Source organism: Pithys albifrons, chromosome 6 (assembly GCF_047495875.1).
Source record: "Pithys albifrons albifrons isolate INPA30051 chromosome 6, PitAlb_v1, whole genome shotgun sequence".
Classification (NCBI taxonomy): domain Eukaryota; kingdom Metazoa; phylum Chordata; class Aves; order Passeriformes; family Thamnophilidae; genus Pithys; species Pithys albifrons.
Window position 1 is genome coordinate 49,934,742 of NC_092463.1, and position 16,160 is coordinate 49,950,901.

General features: G+C 48.0%; 2 protein-coding genes across 2 annotated transcripts in view; one reads left to right on the plus strand and one right to left on the minus strand.

The window, feature by feature from the left end:
* Nucleotides 1–8,267: 8,267 nt before the first annotated feature.
* Nucleotides 8,268–10,182, minus strand: CDKN1C (cyclin dependent kinase inhibitor 1C). Its single transcript, XM_071558815.1, has 3 exons — nt 9,284–10,182; nt 9,066–9,192; nt 8,268–8,962 (listed from the first exon to the last, which is right to left on the minus strand). The coding sequence occupies exons 1-2, from the start codon at nt 9,732–9,734 to the stop codon at nt 9,071–9,073; spliced, it is 573 nt and encodes a 190-aa protein (XP_071414916.1). The 5' UTR covers nt 9,735–10,182; the 3' UTR covers nt 8,268–8,962; nt 9,066–9,070.
* Nucleotides 8,716–16,160, plus strand: part of SLC67A1 (solute carrier family 67 member 1) — a 79,984-nt gene continuing 72,539 nt past the window's right edge. The window contains exon 1 of the mRNA XM_071558813.1: nt 8,716–9,010. The gene's annotated coding sequence lies outside the window, so the exon portion shown is untranslated. The remainder of the gene's footprint in view (nt 9,011–16,160) is intronic.

A 16,160-nucleotide genomic window follows, 5' to 3' on the forward strand; every position in this document is an offset into this window, starting at 1 on the left:
TGCCTACCAGGTAAGACTCTGAACACAGGTGGGGGCTGTGCATACCATCCTCTTTTTGCCTCTCTTGATTCTGAGATATCACAGCTTTGGACTGAATTGATCTGTTAAAAATCAATCATTGTATTACATTGGATATTAGACTATTGCATTGTTCTAGTATGTCTGTATTATATTGCATTATCCTAATTATTCCATTATTTCTGATATTCCATTACATTAGTTACTATTAATAGTTTGTTGTGAATACGTGGAAGCAGCCATTCTCTTTGAGTCAACTGCAAAAATAAAAGCAAAATTACAGTAGACAATTAACCCTAGTATTCCTTAAATCTTTAGTAATTATTTCTCTCTCTCTCTCCTTCTTTTAAATTTGTTTTGGGGAGGGACAAATCCCATATATTCTGGATTTTTGTTTAAGTTAGGTTTGTTTCTCTAAGAATTCAAGAACATTTATTTGCTTAAAGGCTTGCCAGTAAAAAGGCCCCAGGTCTAATCCTCTTTCTGCGACACACCAATGAAACTTAGGAAACTCTTTGACTATTGACTTTTTCACGTGGAAACCGATCTGCTGAAAGTGAAAAGAAACCATTTCTTGGAGGGGGGGAAGAAAAACCTCTGTGAAACTCTGTTTTGTGGAAGTCATCCTCCTTGGCCTGTGGAGTAGCAGCAGAAGCAAAGGTTTTTTGATCCTCAGATTTGTAAACTTGTAGACATAATAATGCCATTTCTCTAGTGTTAGCAGGTGTCCTGTCTGGAAGTTGCTGCCTCAGCCTCCAGCAGAGCTGGGAATTAGAAAATTGTCTGTCTTTCCTGAACCGTGAAGTGCTGCTCTTAAATAAAGGCCAGGTCAGATGTTAAAGGGACATTCTTGTCTCCTGAAGCCGAAATAATCTACAGTCACGTCGAGAAATGAAGGCATCCTCCTCCCAAAATGGTCAATCTCTTTATCTCCCATTATAGTCCACAGGGTCAAGAAAAAGCCCCTTCCATGCTGATGTTTTGCAATATTTCTCCTCAGCCTGTAATTGTTCTGGTTCTGCATAGCTGAATTTCAGGGAAATATGACAATTGGGAAAGGTTTATTCTTTTTTTCTTTTCCTCCCCCCGTTGTCCTTCCCCTGACAGAATAGTTCAGGGAGCATAGAAAAAGCTTCATATATAAATTTTGTATTTTCTCTCTGCTTGTTAATAGCTCTGAAACAAAATTAGGATCATTTTCTTTAATATTATTAAAGGGAATTTTTGCACTAAGTCCTCAAAATCCTGCAGACGGGCGCAAAACCGAAGCCAAAAGACGCGTCTTTTAATTTGCAAGGGAACTCCTGCTAAGGTGTCTTTGCTCGCTCTATTTTATGGGTGTTTGCTAACAGTGATTGTTATGGAAATTATCCCCAAACCTCCTGTTGAATCCCCCTGCAGAGGTAACTGTTGCTGCTGCTTGGAGCTGTGCTGTCCTGTGCTACACACCCAAGAGCAAACACGAACCCCTGCAGAAAGGCTGTGCTTGGCCATTTCTCGGCGGAGCGCCCAGCCCAGTATTTGTGCTGATGGGGACAAAGGGTTCCCACTAGCAGCTGCGGAGCGTCCCCCCTCTCTCATCGGCCATGCCCTGCTCCTCCACTAATGTTCTGGGCGCTGGAAGGGGAAATGTGCCATTTGGTATAATAAACTTGCGTCCAGCCGATGCCTTTTGCCATCTCAGCACAAATAAAATGTGTGTTCCCCTGTAACATCCAGTAATCTGCTGCATTCCCCGGGCTGCTCACCTGTGAGGCATGGGGTGGTGTGGCAAACCTGCCTGGTGGCCGGTAGAGGGGAGGGACGGCAGTTTGGGAAGGCAGAGGTGGGTGCCACCGCACTCTCTCCAGCAGCTCTCCCAGAAGAGTCTGGTCATAACAGCTCCTGAAAGTTTGGTCTTAGCACAAAAGATATATGGACTTCTTCCTTTGGAGGGATATATGTCTGAACTCTCTCAGTTAGCAGGACAAAGAAACAGGTTACACCTAAGAATGTGCAGAAGACAATAGAGAATCCCGTGCCAGTATTCCCAGTCCTGCTCTCTCTTCTGGATGAAAAAAGAAAACCTTAAAAAAAAATCTAAAGCTTTTGGGACCACCAACCAGTCGGTGGGATGTTGTACTGCACTGGCATAACTGAAGTAAATGTTAACTAGATTCATGTTTGAAAACATCTTGACTGAAATTCCTAACAAAAACTGGCTTTGCTAAACCAATTACCAAATGTATGAAAACAAGTTAATTTGTGCTCATTGTTTTCCACAGTAAATTACTGTAGACTTCAGTCTTCGTATATCTCAGGCTGCTTGATGAGACATAAACAGGGACTTTTCCTCAGTATTTCCATTTTAAAATAGAGAAGATGGTTGTGATGTATTCTTGGGGAAAGGTGTTTTTCGTTTCATTTGTTGGATTTTGAGGTATCTAGTTTGCACATTTGTTGCGCAACAAGTCCCTGCAGAGAGTGGTGTGCAAGAAGAGCTGTATGCTCATGTTCCTTTAATTCACTATCACTCGAAAATGGCCCTGATCAAAGCACTTTCCAGCTCTGAAAAACCCTTCTCCTTCCTCCCACTTCATAGACAGGCACAGATGTGATTTCCTAGGCTGGCCATAATGTCAAGGGTGGTGGAGACGACAGGCTGGGGATGAGTTGCTGTACCTTCAGGGGTCCAGGACGTGGTGAGACTTGAGGAATCTCCCCACTCCTCAAGGGGTCAGCAGGATGAGGATGCAACTGAAGGGTGACAGGCAAGGAATAAAGATCTGGCAAGGTGAAAAGACCTGTCAAAGCTCATGTAGTGATTTCTGTTAGTGCAGGGGCCTGAAAAAAAAAAAAAGAAAATGAATGTTTTTTAGGTTTCTGCTGTAGGTTACATCCAAGAAATACTCTTGTGTGTTTGATATAGCAGGCAAGGATGAGGGAAGACAAGGCCTTGGCTCTGCCCCCTTGTGTCTGTGCATGATTATATAAAATCTTTTAAGTAAATGATCACATTGAGTGCACAGAGTGAACAGTGCTCACTTTAATGAGCAGTTGCTCAATTTTGTTTTTCTTGATGTTCAAGGATAGTGCTATGTCTCATTAACTGAGCACTATTCAAACCCTGCTCAAAAACATATTCCATTACCCCACCAGATTTATACAGTGCTGGTCATGGTAGTACTTTCCAAACATTAATGGACTAAAATATAAGTGATCAGTGTTGTTATCCTGTTTAGTGATGGGAAGACAAATAAAGAGAGAGGGGAACTAATAATTAATTTGGAGTGTTAGTCCAAGGTACTCCATGGCTGTCCCCTTCCAAACCCTAGGCTTTGCCTGGCCAAAACCACATGCAGAGCCGGGTGCAGCTGTGGCTGTGGATGCTCAACACTTTCACAAATCACAACCCCAGCATCTCCTATCAGTTGCCCAACAAAGGTGAGCCCAATTAGTGGCTGCTTGTGAAAACTTGAAGCACCTTGCCCTAGGCTGCAGAAAGCCTCTGTTGCTGGAACAGGTCAGGAGGAGCCAACTATTCTCTGAAGAATAAAAGCCTGCATTCAACTGTTGGCACTGGATTAAGCATGAAAGCATCTTGCAGGCCCTTACTTTCTCACTTTCTCTGGCAGTTCACCCAGCAGTTTCCCCTTTGCTGCACAGCTCAGATTCATTCTGCAAGGGAAAGCATCGGATGAATTGGATAGTGTCTGTCCTGGAGACAAAAATGGTTTGTATGGCTGTGAAAATGTACTAGGAGTGAAAGACCTGGACAGAAATCATACGGACAGCTTGGGCACCTCCAAAACTTTGATATTTCCTTCTCAGTCCTCATTCTCCATGTAATACAAGTGTAGTGTGTGTGAGAGGGAGCATCAAGTAGGCTAAAGCAAATCTGATAGGGGAGAGAGAGTAATCCATGTGGTGATGTAAAGTTTAGTGACTTCTCATCAGGTTGGGGGCATTTTTTAGGTCCCACACTGACCTGGGACACAGGGACAAAAAAGAGAAGATTACTGTTAGCACACATCTGTAGATAAGTTGAGGGGAGGGATGGGATGTACTGAATGAGTTTCATGGGTGTTTACTGACAGCAGAGGGGACCAGGCAGCCTCTGAAGGAATGCACAGAATATAAATAGAAAAAATTATATAAAGTAGAATATAAATGTTGTGATCTGTTCCCTTCTCTCCCTCCCTTTGATGACACCAGCAGAGTTTGGTACCTCCTTCCCAGCATCTTCCAGTGTACCCCAACTGTGCTTCTGCTCCACCCATGTCCTGTTATCCCCATCCTCAGTGTTTTCTGGTGCTGCCTCCCAGTTCTCTTATTCCTTCTCTCTGCATCCTCATCCTATACACTGCAGCCCATGGGACACCACAGATTCAGACACGAAGCTACGCAAGTACCACTGGCCAATGGTTTTCCTGGAGCAGAGGCTTGGCCATGTAGATTGTGGAAAGTGGCTCCAAAATTTAGTTTGTTCTGTGTTTAAAAGTTTGAGTTATATTTTATCTCACAGCACAGCCTGATTCAGGGCTTTTGCATTCTATACATCATCTAACTGTTTTAGCATCTGTCATTCTCCCTCTTTCCCCCCAAAATCTGTCCCAACAAAGGAAACATATGGCTAAAAATCCCCTTCAATTTAAAAACCAAACGAATAAACCAAAACATGAAGTACTTTCCATTGGGAATTTCATGACTGACATCAAAAGAGATACTGTGCAATGTGAGAGAAGGTGCTTGATTATTCTCCATCCTCTGTGAGTCAGATACAATCACATCCTTTCATCTTAGGTGAAGACTTTTGTTTAGTGTTTTGGCTTGCTCTGTACCAAAAATTCATGTCAAGAAGAACAATTCTGAGAGAGTACAGGCTAGTGGAGGGGAAAGCACTGGAAAACCATTTTGAGTTTATTCTCTAGCAGTAGGTGACAATGTGGCTTAAGAATTATTTTATACTCCCTGATTAATTATTTCTTGTATAAATATATGTGTGTGTTTGTATTATGCAAGTACTCTTCATAAATTTTTCTTTGCTTAAAAATGATCAATTCAATTTACATTTATCTGTGTGGATCCTTCAATCTCCCTTGTAGCCATTCTACCAAGCAATCACAGCTCATTGCAAGTGAATTGGGCATTTAGTGAATTTATTTTATTTCCGTATCCAAATTAGGAAATTATTCTGTAAAAATTATGCATTTTTCCCCATCCTGTTGCCTACATCTCCTGCTCATTAGGAACAAATATTTGCTGAAGAAGTGGAAAGCAGCTTTTTGTTTATTTTTAGTGATAATAGAACAAGTTTGGGCCCAGAAAGAAAAGTTGTGGTTACGAAGGAGAATGATTCCCGGTGTCAACCATATGTTGCATTCATCTAACTGAAGTGACTTAATTACTGGTAGATGTTGCTGCACTCATAAAGATAGCACTAACCTTTTTGCCAAGATTGTTTGTTGATAATTGCATTCGCTAAAAAAAAAAAAATCTGAAGGACTTCCTCCCATCAAGCTTCCCTTCCAGTTTTCCTTCAGAGCCCTTTCCCTTTAGGTGCCCACCGCAGATTTACGTTGAGAAAAGCTTGTATGAAAAAATTTCTGGAGCTCTGGCAATGTTCATGCTCCCATCTCAGTCTCTCTTAGGCCTGTAGTCGTCCCCCAATGGATGGCTCTGCTGCTTGGGAGAGGGAATGGTGGTGACTTGGAGTAGATTATTCCTCTAATTGCGTAGCTGGTTTCAGTCTGGGATTAAGGCGGCTCAAATAATGACCTGACTTTTTGTAGCGGTAATGAGCAGCAAGCTCAGTCCTTCAAGACCCCTGATATTTTGAATCCTTTCCAAAAATATTCCTGTCGTCAAATCCAAAGTGGAATTTGGGATTTAGCACTAAGGGGTAAGTGGGTTGGCAGTAACAACGGGCAGCCTCCCTCCATTTCTGCCTATGCATTCTCATGATAAAGGGCACTTTAAAGCCCCTCTGACAATGAATGAGTCCTAGTTAAATATTTCAAGAACTTCTTTACATGGTTTCCTCTGATGCATGTACTGTTGAGACATCTGTCTTCCGTACAAATAAAGTAGTCTAGATTTAAAATGAACTTCATTGGATTGCTTTGAAACTATAGGCACATATGGTTCATAATTAGCTGGATATCTCTTATAGTTAAATGATTTTTTTTTTCTCTCTCTCTCTCTGTCGCCCATTCGCATCAATAATAGAAGCAAACAAAGTTCCAATTGTTCCCTGTTGCGGGACATTATGTGCCTGAATAAATGGATGTTGGCTGTGTCTACATGGATTTGCCATATGGCTACAAAGGCCGAAAGAATAGGGGTAGTGTGCTTTGTGCCGGGGCGAGGAGGGCCGGCCAGGCTGGGTGGGGCAGGGCGCGGGGGCGGCCGCACACCTTCCTGCACCCCCCGGGCCCTCAAGGAAAGCAGAGCCCAGGGGGCTGCGTGATGTGGCCCTCCCTGTTGCGGGCTGGAAACCCGCCGGCTCCTCTCGGGCAATGCTCATGAGCTGGAACTATTTGCTTTAATGAAGAGCCCCGTGCCTAAACTCTCCCCGCGGTGAGAGCTTTCCTCCTGAGCCAGACTGGGCACACCTCGGGGCAGGCGGTGGCTCCTCCGGCCGAGGTATTTGGGAGCTCGGAGCAGGGATCTTTCATTGCAAAAAGTCCTATTATTAGTTGGGGGCTGGGACAATGGAGGTCCCAAAGGCACCTGCTTTCATGAAAGCGAGAGAAAAGCCCATAAATCCTGGAGGATCCAGCTGCCTCACTCCGGGTATTGTTGGCTTTTATAAGGAAAGGGAAAAGCTATTTTTCTTTTCAAAGGGGGGGAAAATCGTATTGAGTCAGCGGCCACTGATGCGGGCGTGTAAAATAATCCCGTTCTGATTAAGCGATCATGGAGCTGGAGGTAATCAATGTTACTTTTACAGCCAGGAGCCTTTGGCGGCCGTGACGGGGGGCAGCGAGGAGTGCTGGGGGCCGGGGGAAGACGATGTGGATAAACCCTGAGCCTTATTCACTCTGAACCTCATTCTTTCAGCTCCCTCCCCCTCCGTGAAAGCGCTCATAAAGCCAGGGAGTGATGCCCTCTTGGTCGCCCCCACCTGCTGAGTCCAGCATGGGGGTGCAGCGCTTCACGGAGGTGCAAGGGTGTGGAGTGGGGTCTGAAAGTGATAAATCTGACTAGTCAGTCCCCATGCTTCTAGGATCCTGATCGTCCTCTCGTATCCCTGCTTCCTGTTTGTACTCTCCAGCACCCCAATCTTTGCATCACCTGCAGTCAAGACCAGCCTTGGTCTGTCCCTCCTCCCTGGGCAGCACAGGGTTTGAGACCGAGAGCAGGGTTTATTATGCCCTGATCCCATGGGGCTGTGTGTATCCCGTGACTTTAACCTGCTCTGTGGGCATGAGGTGACACTGCAAAATGCTGTGGAGGCACGGTTGTGACAGCACTGTCACCAAAGCGTTAAATGTCAAAATGTTGGCTGTTTTGTCTGTTGGAAGGGTTTATTTTGTGTGTTTGTTGTTTTGCTTTTCACCTCTTTTAAGGCGAGCTGGAACTGCTACCTTTCCCAGAACTGTTGAGTGTTTGCCCTGTAAATCATTGCTGGGCAAGCAGTACCAGGAAGTGTTTCCCTGCAGTAGCCACGGCTCCGAGCCACGGGCTGGGGGGAGGGGGGGGCTGAGGGCCCGCGCCTGGGTCCGGGGTGGGGAAAGTTTGCACAGCCAAGGCAAGTGCTGAGCGTGGCCCGCACGCACTACTGCCCCCGAGGCTGTCCCCAAGCGACAGAGGCAGCGGCCCAACTCCGGTGCACTGCGTTAGGGGGGGTTGCCCCAACATAGCCAGGGTCCTAAAGGGGGGGCAGATACAGCTTTGGCAAGAAAGGGGAAACGGCTAAAACTAACCACCAAATGTGGTGAAAGGCCGAATGCAGGGTGTCACGAAGGGCGTGTACTCCCCTCATACTTAACTCCAGCAGTGCTCAGACAGTTGTTTTTAAGGGAAAATGCCCTCCTTTCCCCTCCGAACCCGCAGGTCAGCTTTATGCCGGTGGGCGTAGGTGGAAGCGCTTTCCCCGGGGCCGTCGTGCTCCGAGGGCGTCTGGGGCCCCGGGGCGAGGGAGGACTCCCCCCAGGAAGAGCCGGGCTTGGCTCCACCGTCCAAGCCGCGGCGGCTGCCCAAGCCATGGGGGCTTCCCCTGCCACCCCCTCCGGACTTCCCGCCCAGCAAACACCAACAGCCTTGCAGGCGTTTCCTGACTTTTTATTTATTATTGAAGTTGTGGCATTATTTGCAAGGGCAGTGGTACAAACCGGCTCAGGCTCCATTGAAACAGATTTGTCTTCAAGTAAAGTCTAAAAAATATTCTGATTCGTAGCTACATCTTGTGAATGCAAAAAAAATATTCCACTATAAAAATAAACTTACATTTTGTAAATAACAAAAGCAAATATAGTGCCATTTGGCTTAACCAAAAGAAAAAAAAAGACTATTGGATGTCAAAGTTATCCACGTTTCTGACATAAATAGAAAATATAAGTTAGTATAACTCTTTAAAAAAGTTTTGTACAAATATACACTTGGTTTTTTTCATTTTTCCTTGTTTTGCACTGAGAGCTCAGCAGAGATTAAACATTTCTTATAAATGACTTTTAAAGCTTTACACTTCTGGCCAGTGTACTCACATTAGGCATAATACATTTCTATACAGAACGTCATACATTGCACAGCTGTACGTTAACACTGCTCCGTGCGCGGCCGGCGGGTAGGCGCTCCGGCATCGCTTCGGCTCCGGTTCCCGCTTCGGTTCCCGCTCCCGGTCCGGGCGGGCGCGGGGTGGGTCCCAGCTCGCCGCGCCGCCCGCCCCGGCCCCCCCGTGCCTCCGGGCCGCCGCGCCTCCGCGGGCGGTGCGCTTCTCCCGTGGGTGCAGTAGTGCAAAAGTCTGGGGAAGAACGGAAGAGGGGAGGAAAAAAATAAGAAAAAAATCGTGGTAAGAGAAATAAAAAAAATAGCGCCGTAGAAAGTGTACCCTGGGCGCGTCTCACCTGGCTCACCGGAGCCGCTTGCGGGGGGTCTGCTCAGCCGGCACGGCGGCGGGGGGCGGCGGGCAGCCCGCAGGGCGCTCCGCCACCGCCTTGGGCTCCGCCGGCCTTTTTCTCCTCACGAAGAAATCTGGATGGGGGACGGAGAGGAAGGAGGGGTCCGTCAGCCACTGCGGCGGGACGCCCCCCGCCCCCCGCGCCCCCCCAGGACCCCCACGCACCTGTGATGCGGGCCGTCGGGCCCCTCCGGCGGAGCCGCAACTCGCGGCGGCGGGGCGCGGCGCGGTTCTCCCGGCTCAGGCGTGCCCCGGACCCCTTGCCGGAGGCGGCGGGTGGCGGCGGGGAAGGGGGCGCCTGGAGGAGAGGGACGCGGCACCGTCCCACCTGCAGAGTTTCCCGGTAGAAAGCGGGCACGGCGCCGGCCTCCACCTCCTCCCAGCGCAGGCGGCCGGGTCCCGGCAGTGGCGTATCGGTCTGGAAGTTGTAGTCCCAGCGGCGCTGGTCGTCCTCCCCCATCTCCCGCAGGCGCTCCCGCAGCTCCCGGCCCAGCTCTTCATGGTCCACCGGTCCGAAGAGGCTCCTGCAGACGGGGCTTCGGCCGTTCCCGGGCAGGGATCGCCGGGCAGAGAGGCGCTCCAGCGCGGCGGCGCCGGAGAGGTGCACGTTGGACATCGCCGCCAGGCAGGACGCGGTGGGCTGGGAAGGTGCGGATGACCCCCCGCCGCTCCTCTCCTCGCCTCCCGTCTCGACCCGTCCGCTCCCGCTCAGACCAGCCCTGCCTCCCGCCTTTGAGCCCCTGCCCCCGGCCGCTGCCTTTTAAACCCCGCTCGCCGCGAGTGCGAGCAAAACACCATTAGCATAATAGTGTTTCCCTGCCGCCGGCCCGCCGCGATTGGCGGGGGCCCCCCCGCCGCCCCCCGTCCCCCGGCGGCAGCGCTCCTGCCCGCGCCCTCCATTGGCTGCGGCGGCAGCGCCGCTCCGCTGGCGGCCGCATTGGCCCGGCCCGGCCCGGCCCCGCTGTGGACAGGGGGGGACGGCCCCGGCGCTGGCCCGGCCCCGGGGAGCGGCCGCCGCGCTCCCCGCCCGCTGCCGGTCCCGTTCCCTTTGTCTGCTGGCGGCTGCGGCTCTGCTGCAGTTTCCAACCCGGCGACTCTCGGGGTTGTTTTTTTCCTCTCTCCCTGTTGGCTTTTCCGCGCGTAGGGTGCGTGTGGGAGTGTTTTAATTATTATTTTTATTATGTTGTTGTTTGTTTGCTTCCCCCCACCCCCCTCGAGAGGTGTCCCTAGGAGTTTTTTCAGCATCCGTGGACCGCGGGGGTTCGGGGCGGGGGAGGTGATACGTGTGGTGGAAAACGGGATCGTTTGCGGCTTGGGATTTTATTACGCTGCTGCAAAACAAAGCGAGATGCCTGCAGATTTCAAAACAAGCTGAAGGCTATTTTTAAAAATAAGGCTTCTCAGCTGCATGGAAGTAATAACTCGCAGCCTTAGTGAATAGAAATACATGAAACCCACAGCATTTTCCTCTTCTAACTTTAAAACCCACATTATACGTGTTTGTGCACTGCAGATGAACTAATCTTGCTATTGTGTTGCCAAAGATCAGCTGGTTTGTGCTTTACATTTTCTGCAGGTCACTGCAATCATTGCCTTTTGTTGTTTTGGGATGGGGGAATAATAGAAAAGGAAAAGGAGGGGGAGCATAATTGACACCGTGCTAAAATTGGCCCTAGAACATCATCATAATGTTGATGCATGCCTCAGAGGGTCTTTGCCACAGTGAGTTTTTCATCTGCAAACAACAAGGGGAAAAAAAGATGAATCTTTTATCATGCTGTGCCTATGGGGACACCCTCGTTCTCCATGTTCCTATGACTCTTGTTTTTGGACTATTCAAACCTTTGAGCAAAACCAGCTTGGATGGTTTTATTCCCTAGATGGAATTAAACTAATATGAATTCTTGGGATGTGCTGGCTCTGCAAAGAGTGCCCAGTGCTGCCTTTCTGCAGGGCTGGAGGGGTTGCAGCTTCAGGTCCCTTAGGGTAATGGTGACTGCAGGCAGGTGTCAGCTTCAAGAAAATGGATAGCAGTCTCTGCACCCGTGGAAAGCCCTTCCCAGCTGCACCAAAATAAGTCATCTTCCTCTGTGGTGTTTCCACATTCAGCCCACATCTGTGACAGAGCAGCCCTCCAGCACTGCTGAGGATACTTGCTCCTGACCTTGCCATGCTGATGAGGAGCTTGGGGCAACTGGGACAACTTCAACTAGCTCTCAGGCACTGCACCTTCATGGTGTTCCCAAAGTTCGGCCATGTCAGCAGATACCAGCAGTGCCCATGGTATTGGACCCATGGACCCAGGGTTGGCTGCTGCTGGCAGAGAGAACACAATGTTGGAGCCTGGTTCATTGCACAGGAAAGGTCTATCCATGCTCAGGCTGATAAACTATGAAATACTGCAGCACCTTTGGTCTCCTAAAATAATTTTCTGATGTTTCTGAGGACAGGTGTGCTGTTCAACAGAAGAGGTCTGTAGCTTTCTGCCTGAGAGAAGAAGATGCAGCAAATGTTTTCAGTGTGCATATCCCTCCCTGTTTCTTGAGCAGGCATAGAGTCACACCTGGTGGAAGACTTTGCTGACTTGGAGTACAGAGAGACCACTTTCATTTCACTAACAGTAGTAACACAGCAACTTAGGAAATGTGAAGGCTTTTTTTTTTAAAGGTACCTGTTCAGATGTGATGTTCTCAACTGACATTCTTGGTTTCCCAAGTGAGCTGGCCCACAACCTACTACTGTGGCTATTTTAGGTGAATATTACCACACTGTCCTTTCTTTCCCAAAATGGCCCTTGAAGAGGGCCATGTGGATCTGTCTTGGTCCAAAGGATATAATTTAGGGAGTAAGCCATGAAAAGGGTCCCCTAGTTCCTCATCACTATGAGCACATCATCATGCCAGCAGAGGCCAGCGGCTGTTTTTCCTGTGTTCTGCCTGCTCGGTTTTATATACTCCTGCAATGAAAGCTGAGCGAGCAAGATCCTCTGCTATTTGCAAGATGTGGGCGTGCCCTCTGCAAAATCCACATCGTTGTCCTTCCAAACCCTTTTCGGAGGTTAGCCAATATTTAAGCAGTGCTTGAGGGACGCAGCGAAAGACGGTTTGAACATTCAGGAGTTGCCTCGTGTTTGAGGAGGAAATACTATATGCACAAAGAGATGTTTTTAATTTGGTGAATCTGTGAATTCTAAGGCCAGAGGGGTAGGTTATGATCCTCTAAACCAGTAGTTTGTCTAACATGAGCTACAAAATCTGACCCAAGAGCTCCTAACACCAAGCCTATTCACTTCTTTAGAAATTCCTGCTCCAGAACACTGAGCAATTACCACTATGGTTAGAACAATGCCCCATAATAAATGAAACATTTTTTCTCAAAATATCCAAGTCATATCTGCTTCTGTCAGAAAAAAATAATGGCTTTAACTAGTGTGTATTCTGGCTGGCTGCTCTGTTTCGAAAGGCTGAGGGGGAGGAAAGAAAACTCCTTTATGGCTTGTGCATCATTGCAAAGAGACTGCAATTGTTTATTGCATTTGACTGTTCCTGTTTGGAAAGAGTCCAGGTTGACCATCAGAGCCAGAGCTGAATCTGATGACTTGGCAGATAGGGGAAGAGAGGTCCTTGCACTGTAAAATGAGCAAGGAGTAACCACGGAACTTTGATAACAAGTTATAAGGGTAACAAAAGAGAGCCTTGCCACTATCATTCTGATGGGGCTGGCTGTTGCACAGCTCCAGGTTAACTTATTCATAAGAGAGGGCTTAGTGAGATGCTTGTGTACAGAGGCAAATAGTCTTCATGACATGGTGCCATGAAGAGGCACTCCTCTGTCTTTTGAGAAGTCTTGGAGTGAATTTCTCCTGCAAGAATTGTCCTCAGCATGTTGCCAGACAAGCAGACCTATTGTTGGGTCCCTGAGGCTTGCAGGTTTGTGCTTTGCTGTCTTCTGATTTCCTTTAATACACTGCTATCTTCTACACTCAGCAGTGTTTAACTTGGGTTTTTCAAATGTGATCCACATGTGATAGCTTCATTTCAGAACAAGTTATATCCCATAACGGCTTTAGCAGAGGCACAGACCCATAAACATCAATACTTTTTTCACTCTCACACTTCCCTTTTACTATGTTTGTGATCATAAGCAATTGTCAATTTTGCTTGGTACTTTGGAATCCTGCTTAAAAAACTGATTACAGATAAAGCTCAGGTTAGGACAGACTGATCACACTGATCTACCACCAAAGTGACACCTCAAAATTATTCAAGCTGGTGTAAACTCTGAATTTTCCATTTCTTTACAAGCTCCAAAAATGTCAAATTATTAGATTTGATAGCTGGGCAAAACCCCACTAGTTCAGGGATTAAAATGGGAAAAGGTAATTTGAACAGAAACCTGAAAAGATTCTGGCAGCTTTAATTCAATTTGAATTGCTTTCTGTTGTGTTCTCAAAACTATGCAAAGGCTAACATCTCAGAAAAATGCTTAATTTAATTTAATTTAGTTTAATTATATTTTTTATATTCTTTCTGTTCTTGATTGTTAAAAGAATAGCCAGCTTTGCTGTCCAGCTGCTGCGCATCATTAAGGTAGCACAAAGGTAGCAGTGAATTTAGCCTAATCTATTGATGGACGTGCCAGTGCACCAGGGGCCATCGCATTCTCTCTTCACACTCTTTTTTTGCTCTCTCCATCATGTTGTTTTACTGGATGAAGTCCATTCACCATCTGGCCCTTCGTATAGATTGGAAGCCTGACTCGTTTGCAGGATGCTCTCTGTGAACTGCAGTGTGGTGAGCCTTACAAATGCTGTGCTGTTAATTTGAAAAGCAGGCTGAGAATGGCAGGTACCAAATAGCATTTTGAGCTCACAGTATGTACCCATGGGATTGGCTCTTTTTTTGCTGTGTAGTCATATTTGAGCAGCAGTTAAATACTCCATTTATTTATATTCCTTGCTTTTCTGTTGATATCATTTCTGTCAACATCATGCTCTACACTCACAGGTCCTGTTCATTGCCACTCTTTGCATTAAACAAGAGGTTTGCATTTTACTTGTTTTGACATTCCCCTCGCCTTTCATCTTGATCCATGGTAATATTATTTTTGGAGTAGCTTTTCGTAGGTTATTTCTACTTTTTGTAGGGGATGGTGAAGGGGCCATTACATAGGTTTTATTTTTTTGTTTCATGTTTCTTAAGTAAACACGTTTTTTAATGCTGGCAGTCTAGCACGAGTCCTGAAGGAGATTGTTCATGGCCGAGACTGTTGCAGAGGGAAGGTGCCTGGTTCAAAGGCAAGCACAAAAGCAGCGGTAAGTGTATCAGGGCCGTCTTCAGCTGGATCCTAGCACACGCCTACAGGGAACTCCCCCAAACACTATCAGATTCTTGAAACGTGACTGTGAAAGCAACACACACTCGAGAAGTGGAGGGTGTCCAAATAATCCTGACGACAAAGACCTTAAAAAACAGTTTGATGGGAGAGAAAAAGAATTCAAATTTTAATTGCCCCAGTCCGTGCAACTGGCGCAGGCACCGAGCTGACGGAAACCAGACCCGAGAGAGAAGTGTTTGCGCTCCAGCCATGTCCCCCACCTCCACTCTCCTGTTCTGCAGGTCTCTGCCCGTCGTCTCCCCGTCACTCGGCCCAGCTGCCGGGGGTCAGGCCGGGGAGCAGGGGCCAGCCGTGCACCCCCGCCCTCTGCCAGCTCTGCCCACCCCGCCGGGCTGCACCGCCCCGGCGAGTCACGGCGAGCCCAGGCCGCGGTCCCGGAGCTGCGCACGGTGTCCCGATGCGCGGGGCAATGGTGCCCTCTAATGTCCGCCGGCCCGGAGAGTCGGGCGCTCGCCTCGCCCCGCCGCCGCCCCGCGGCAGATCGGGTTCGGTTCCACCGCGATTCCCCTTTCTTTCCGCACTTGCAGCCCGTTGTCTTTCCGCACCTCAGACCCCCCGTGACTTTGTCGGCGTTTTCTCCCGTTATCCGACGCCGTGCGTGTGACCTGGGGATGTCTGCATGCAACTCGGGGACTTCAGACGCTGTTCAGCGCTTAACAGGAGCTCTAGGCTGGGCTGTACATGGTAACACGCTCCCCACTTACCGCAGCTGGATGAGTGGGCTCTGCGTATAGTTTGTCGGGAACACTGCTCTCTCAAGGCCCCTAACCTGCAGACAGCCCTGTGCAGCTCAAGGGAGAGCAGGTTATGGAAACGTGCAGATTTTAAATCTCTATGGTGTGGCAGAGCGCTTCTAGAGTAATGAAATACATTGTAGCTTTTATTGCCATCCTAGAGATTTCTCAAGTTGCTCCAAGTCCCCATGATTCTTTGGCAATATTTATGGAAAGATTAATACATTCACTTTATTCTGTGAAAAATTAAGGTTAAGGTGTAACATGGCTATCATAGAATCATAGAATGGCTTGTGTTGTAAGGAACCTTGAAGATAATTTCATTCCAAGCCCCTTGCCATGGACAGGAACACCTCCCACTAGACCAGATTGCTCAGAACCCCATCCAACCTGGTTTTGAACATTTCTAGGGATGGGATATCCACAGCTTCTCTGGACCACCTGGGCCAGTGTGTCAACACCCTCACAGTAAAAATTTTCTTCCTAATATCTATTCTAAATCTTTTGGTTTAAAACAGTTATCCCTCATTCTGTCACTACATTCCCTTATAAAGAATCCTACCCCATCTTTCCTATAGGTCCCTTTTAGGTACTAGAAGGTTGCTCTAAGGTCACCCTGAAGCCTTCTCTTCTCTATGTGGAACAGCCCCAGCTGTCTCAGCTTGTTTTCGTATGAGAGATGCTCTAGCCCTCTGATTATCTTATCTTTCTGGTCCTTCTCTGGACTTGTTCCATCAGGTCCACATCCTTCCTATGGTGGTGGTCCCAGAGCTGAATGCAGAACTCCAGGTGGGGTCTCATGAAAGCGGAGAAGGGGGGCAGAATCACCTCCCTTGATCTGCTGGCCATGCTGCTTTTGGCCAAGCCCAGGATAATGTTGCCTTTCTGGACTGCAAGCACACACTGTCAGA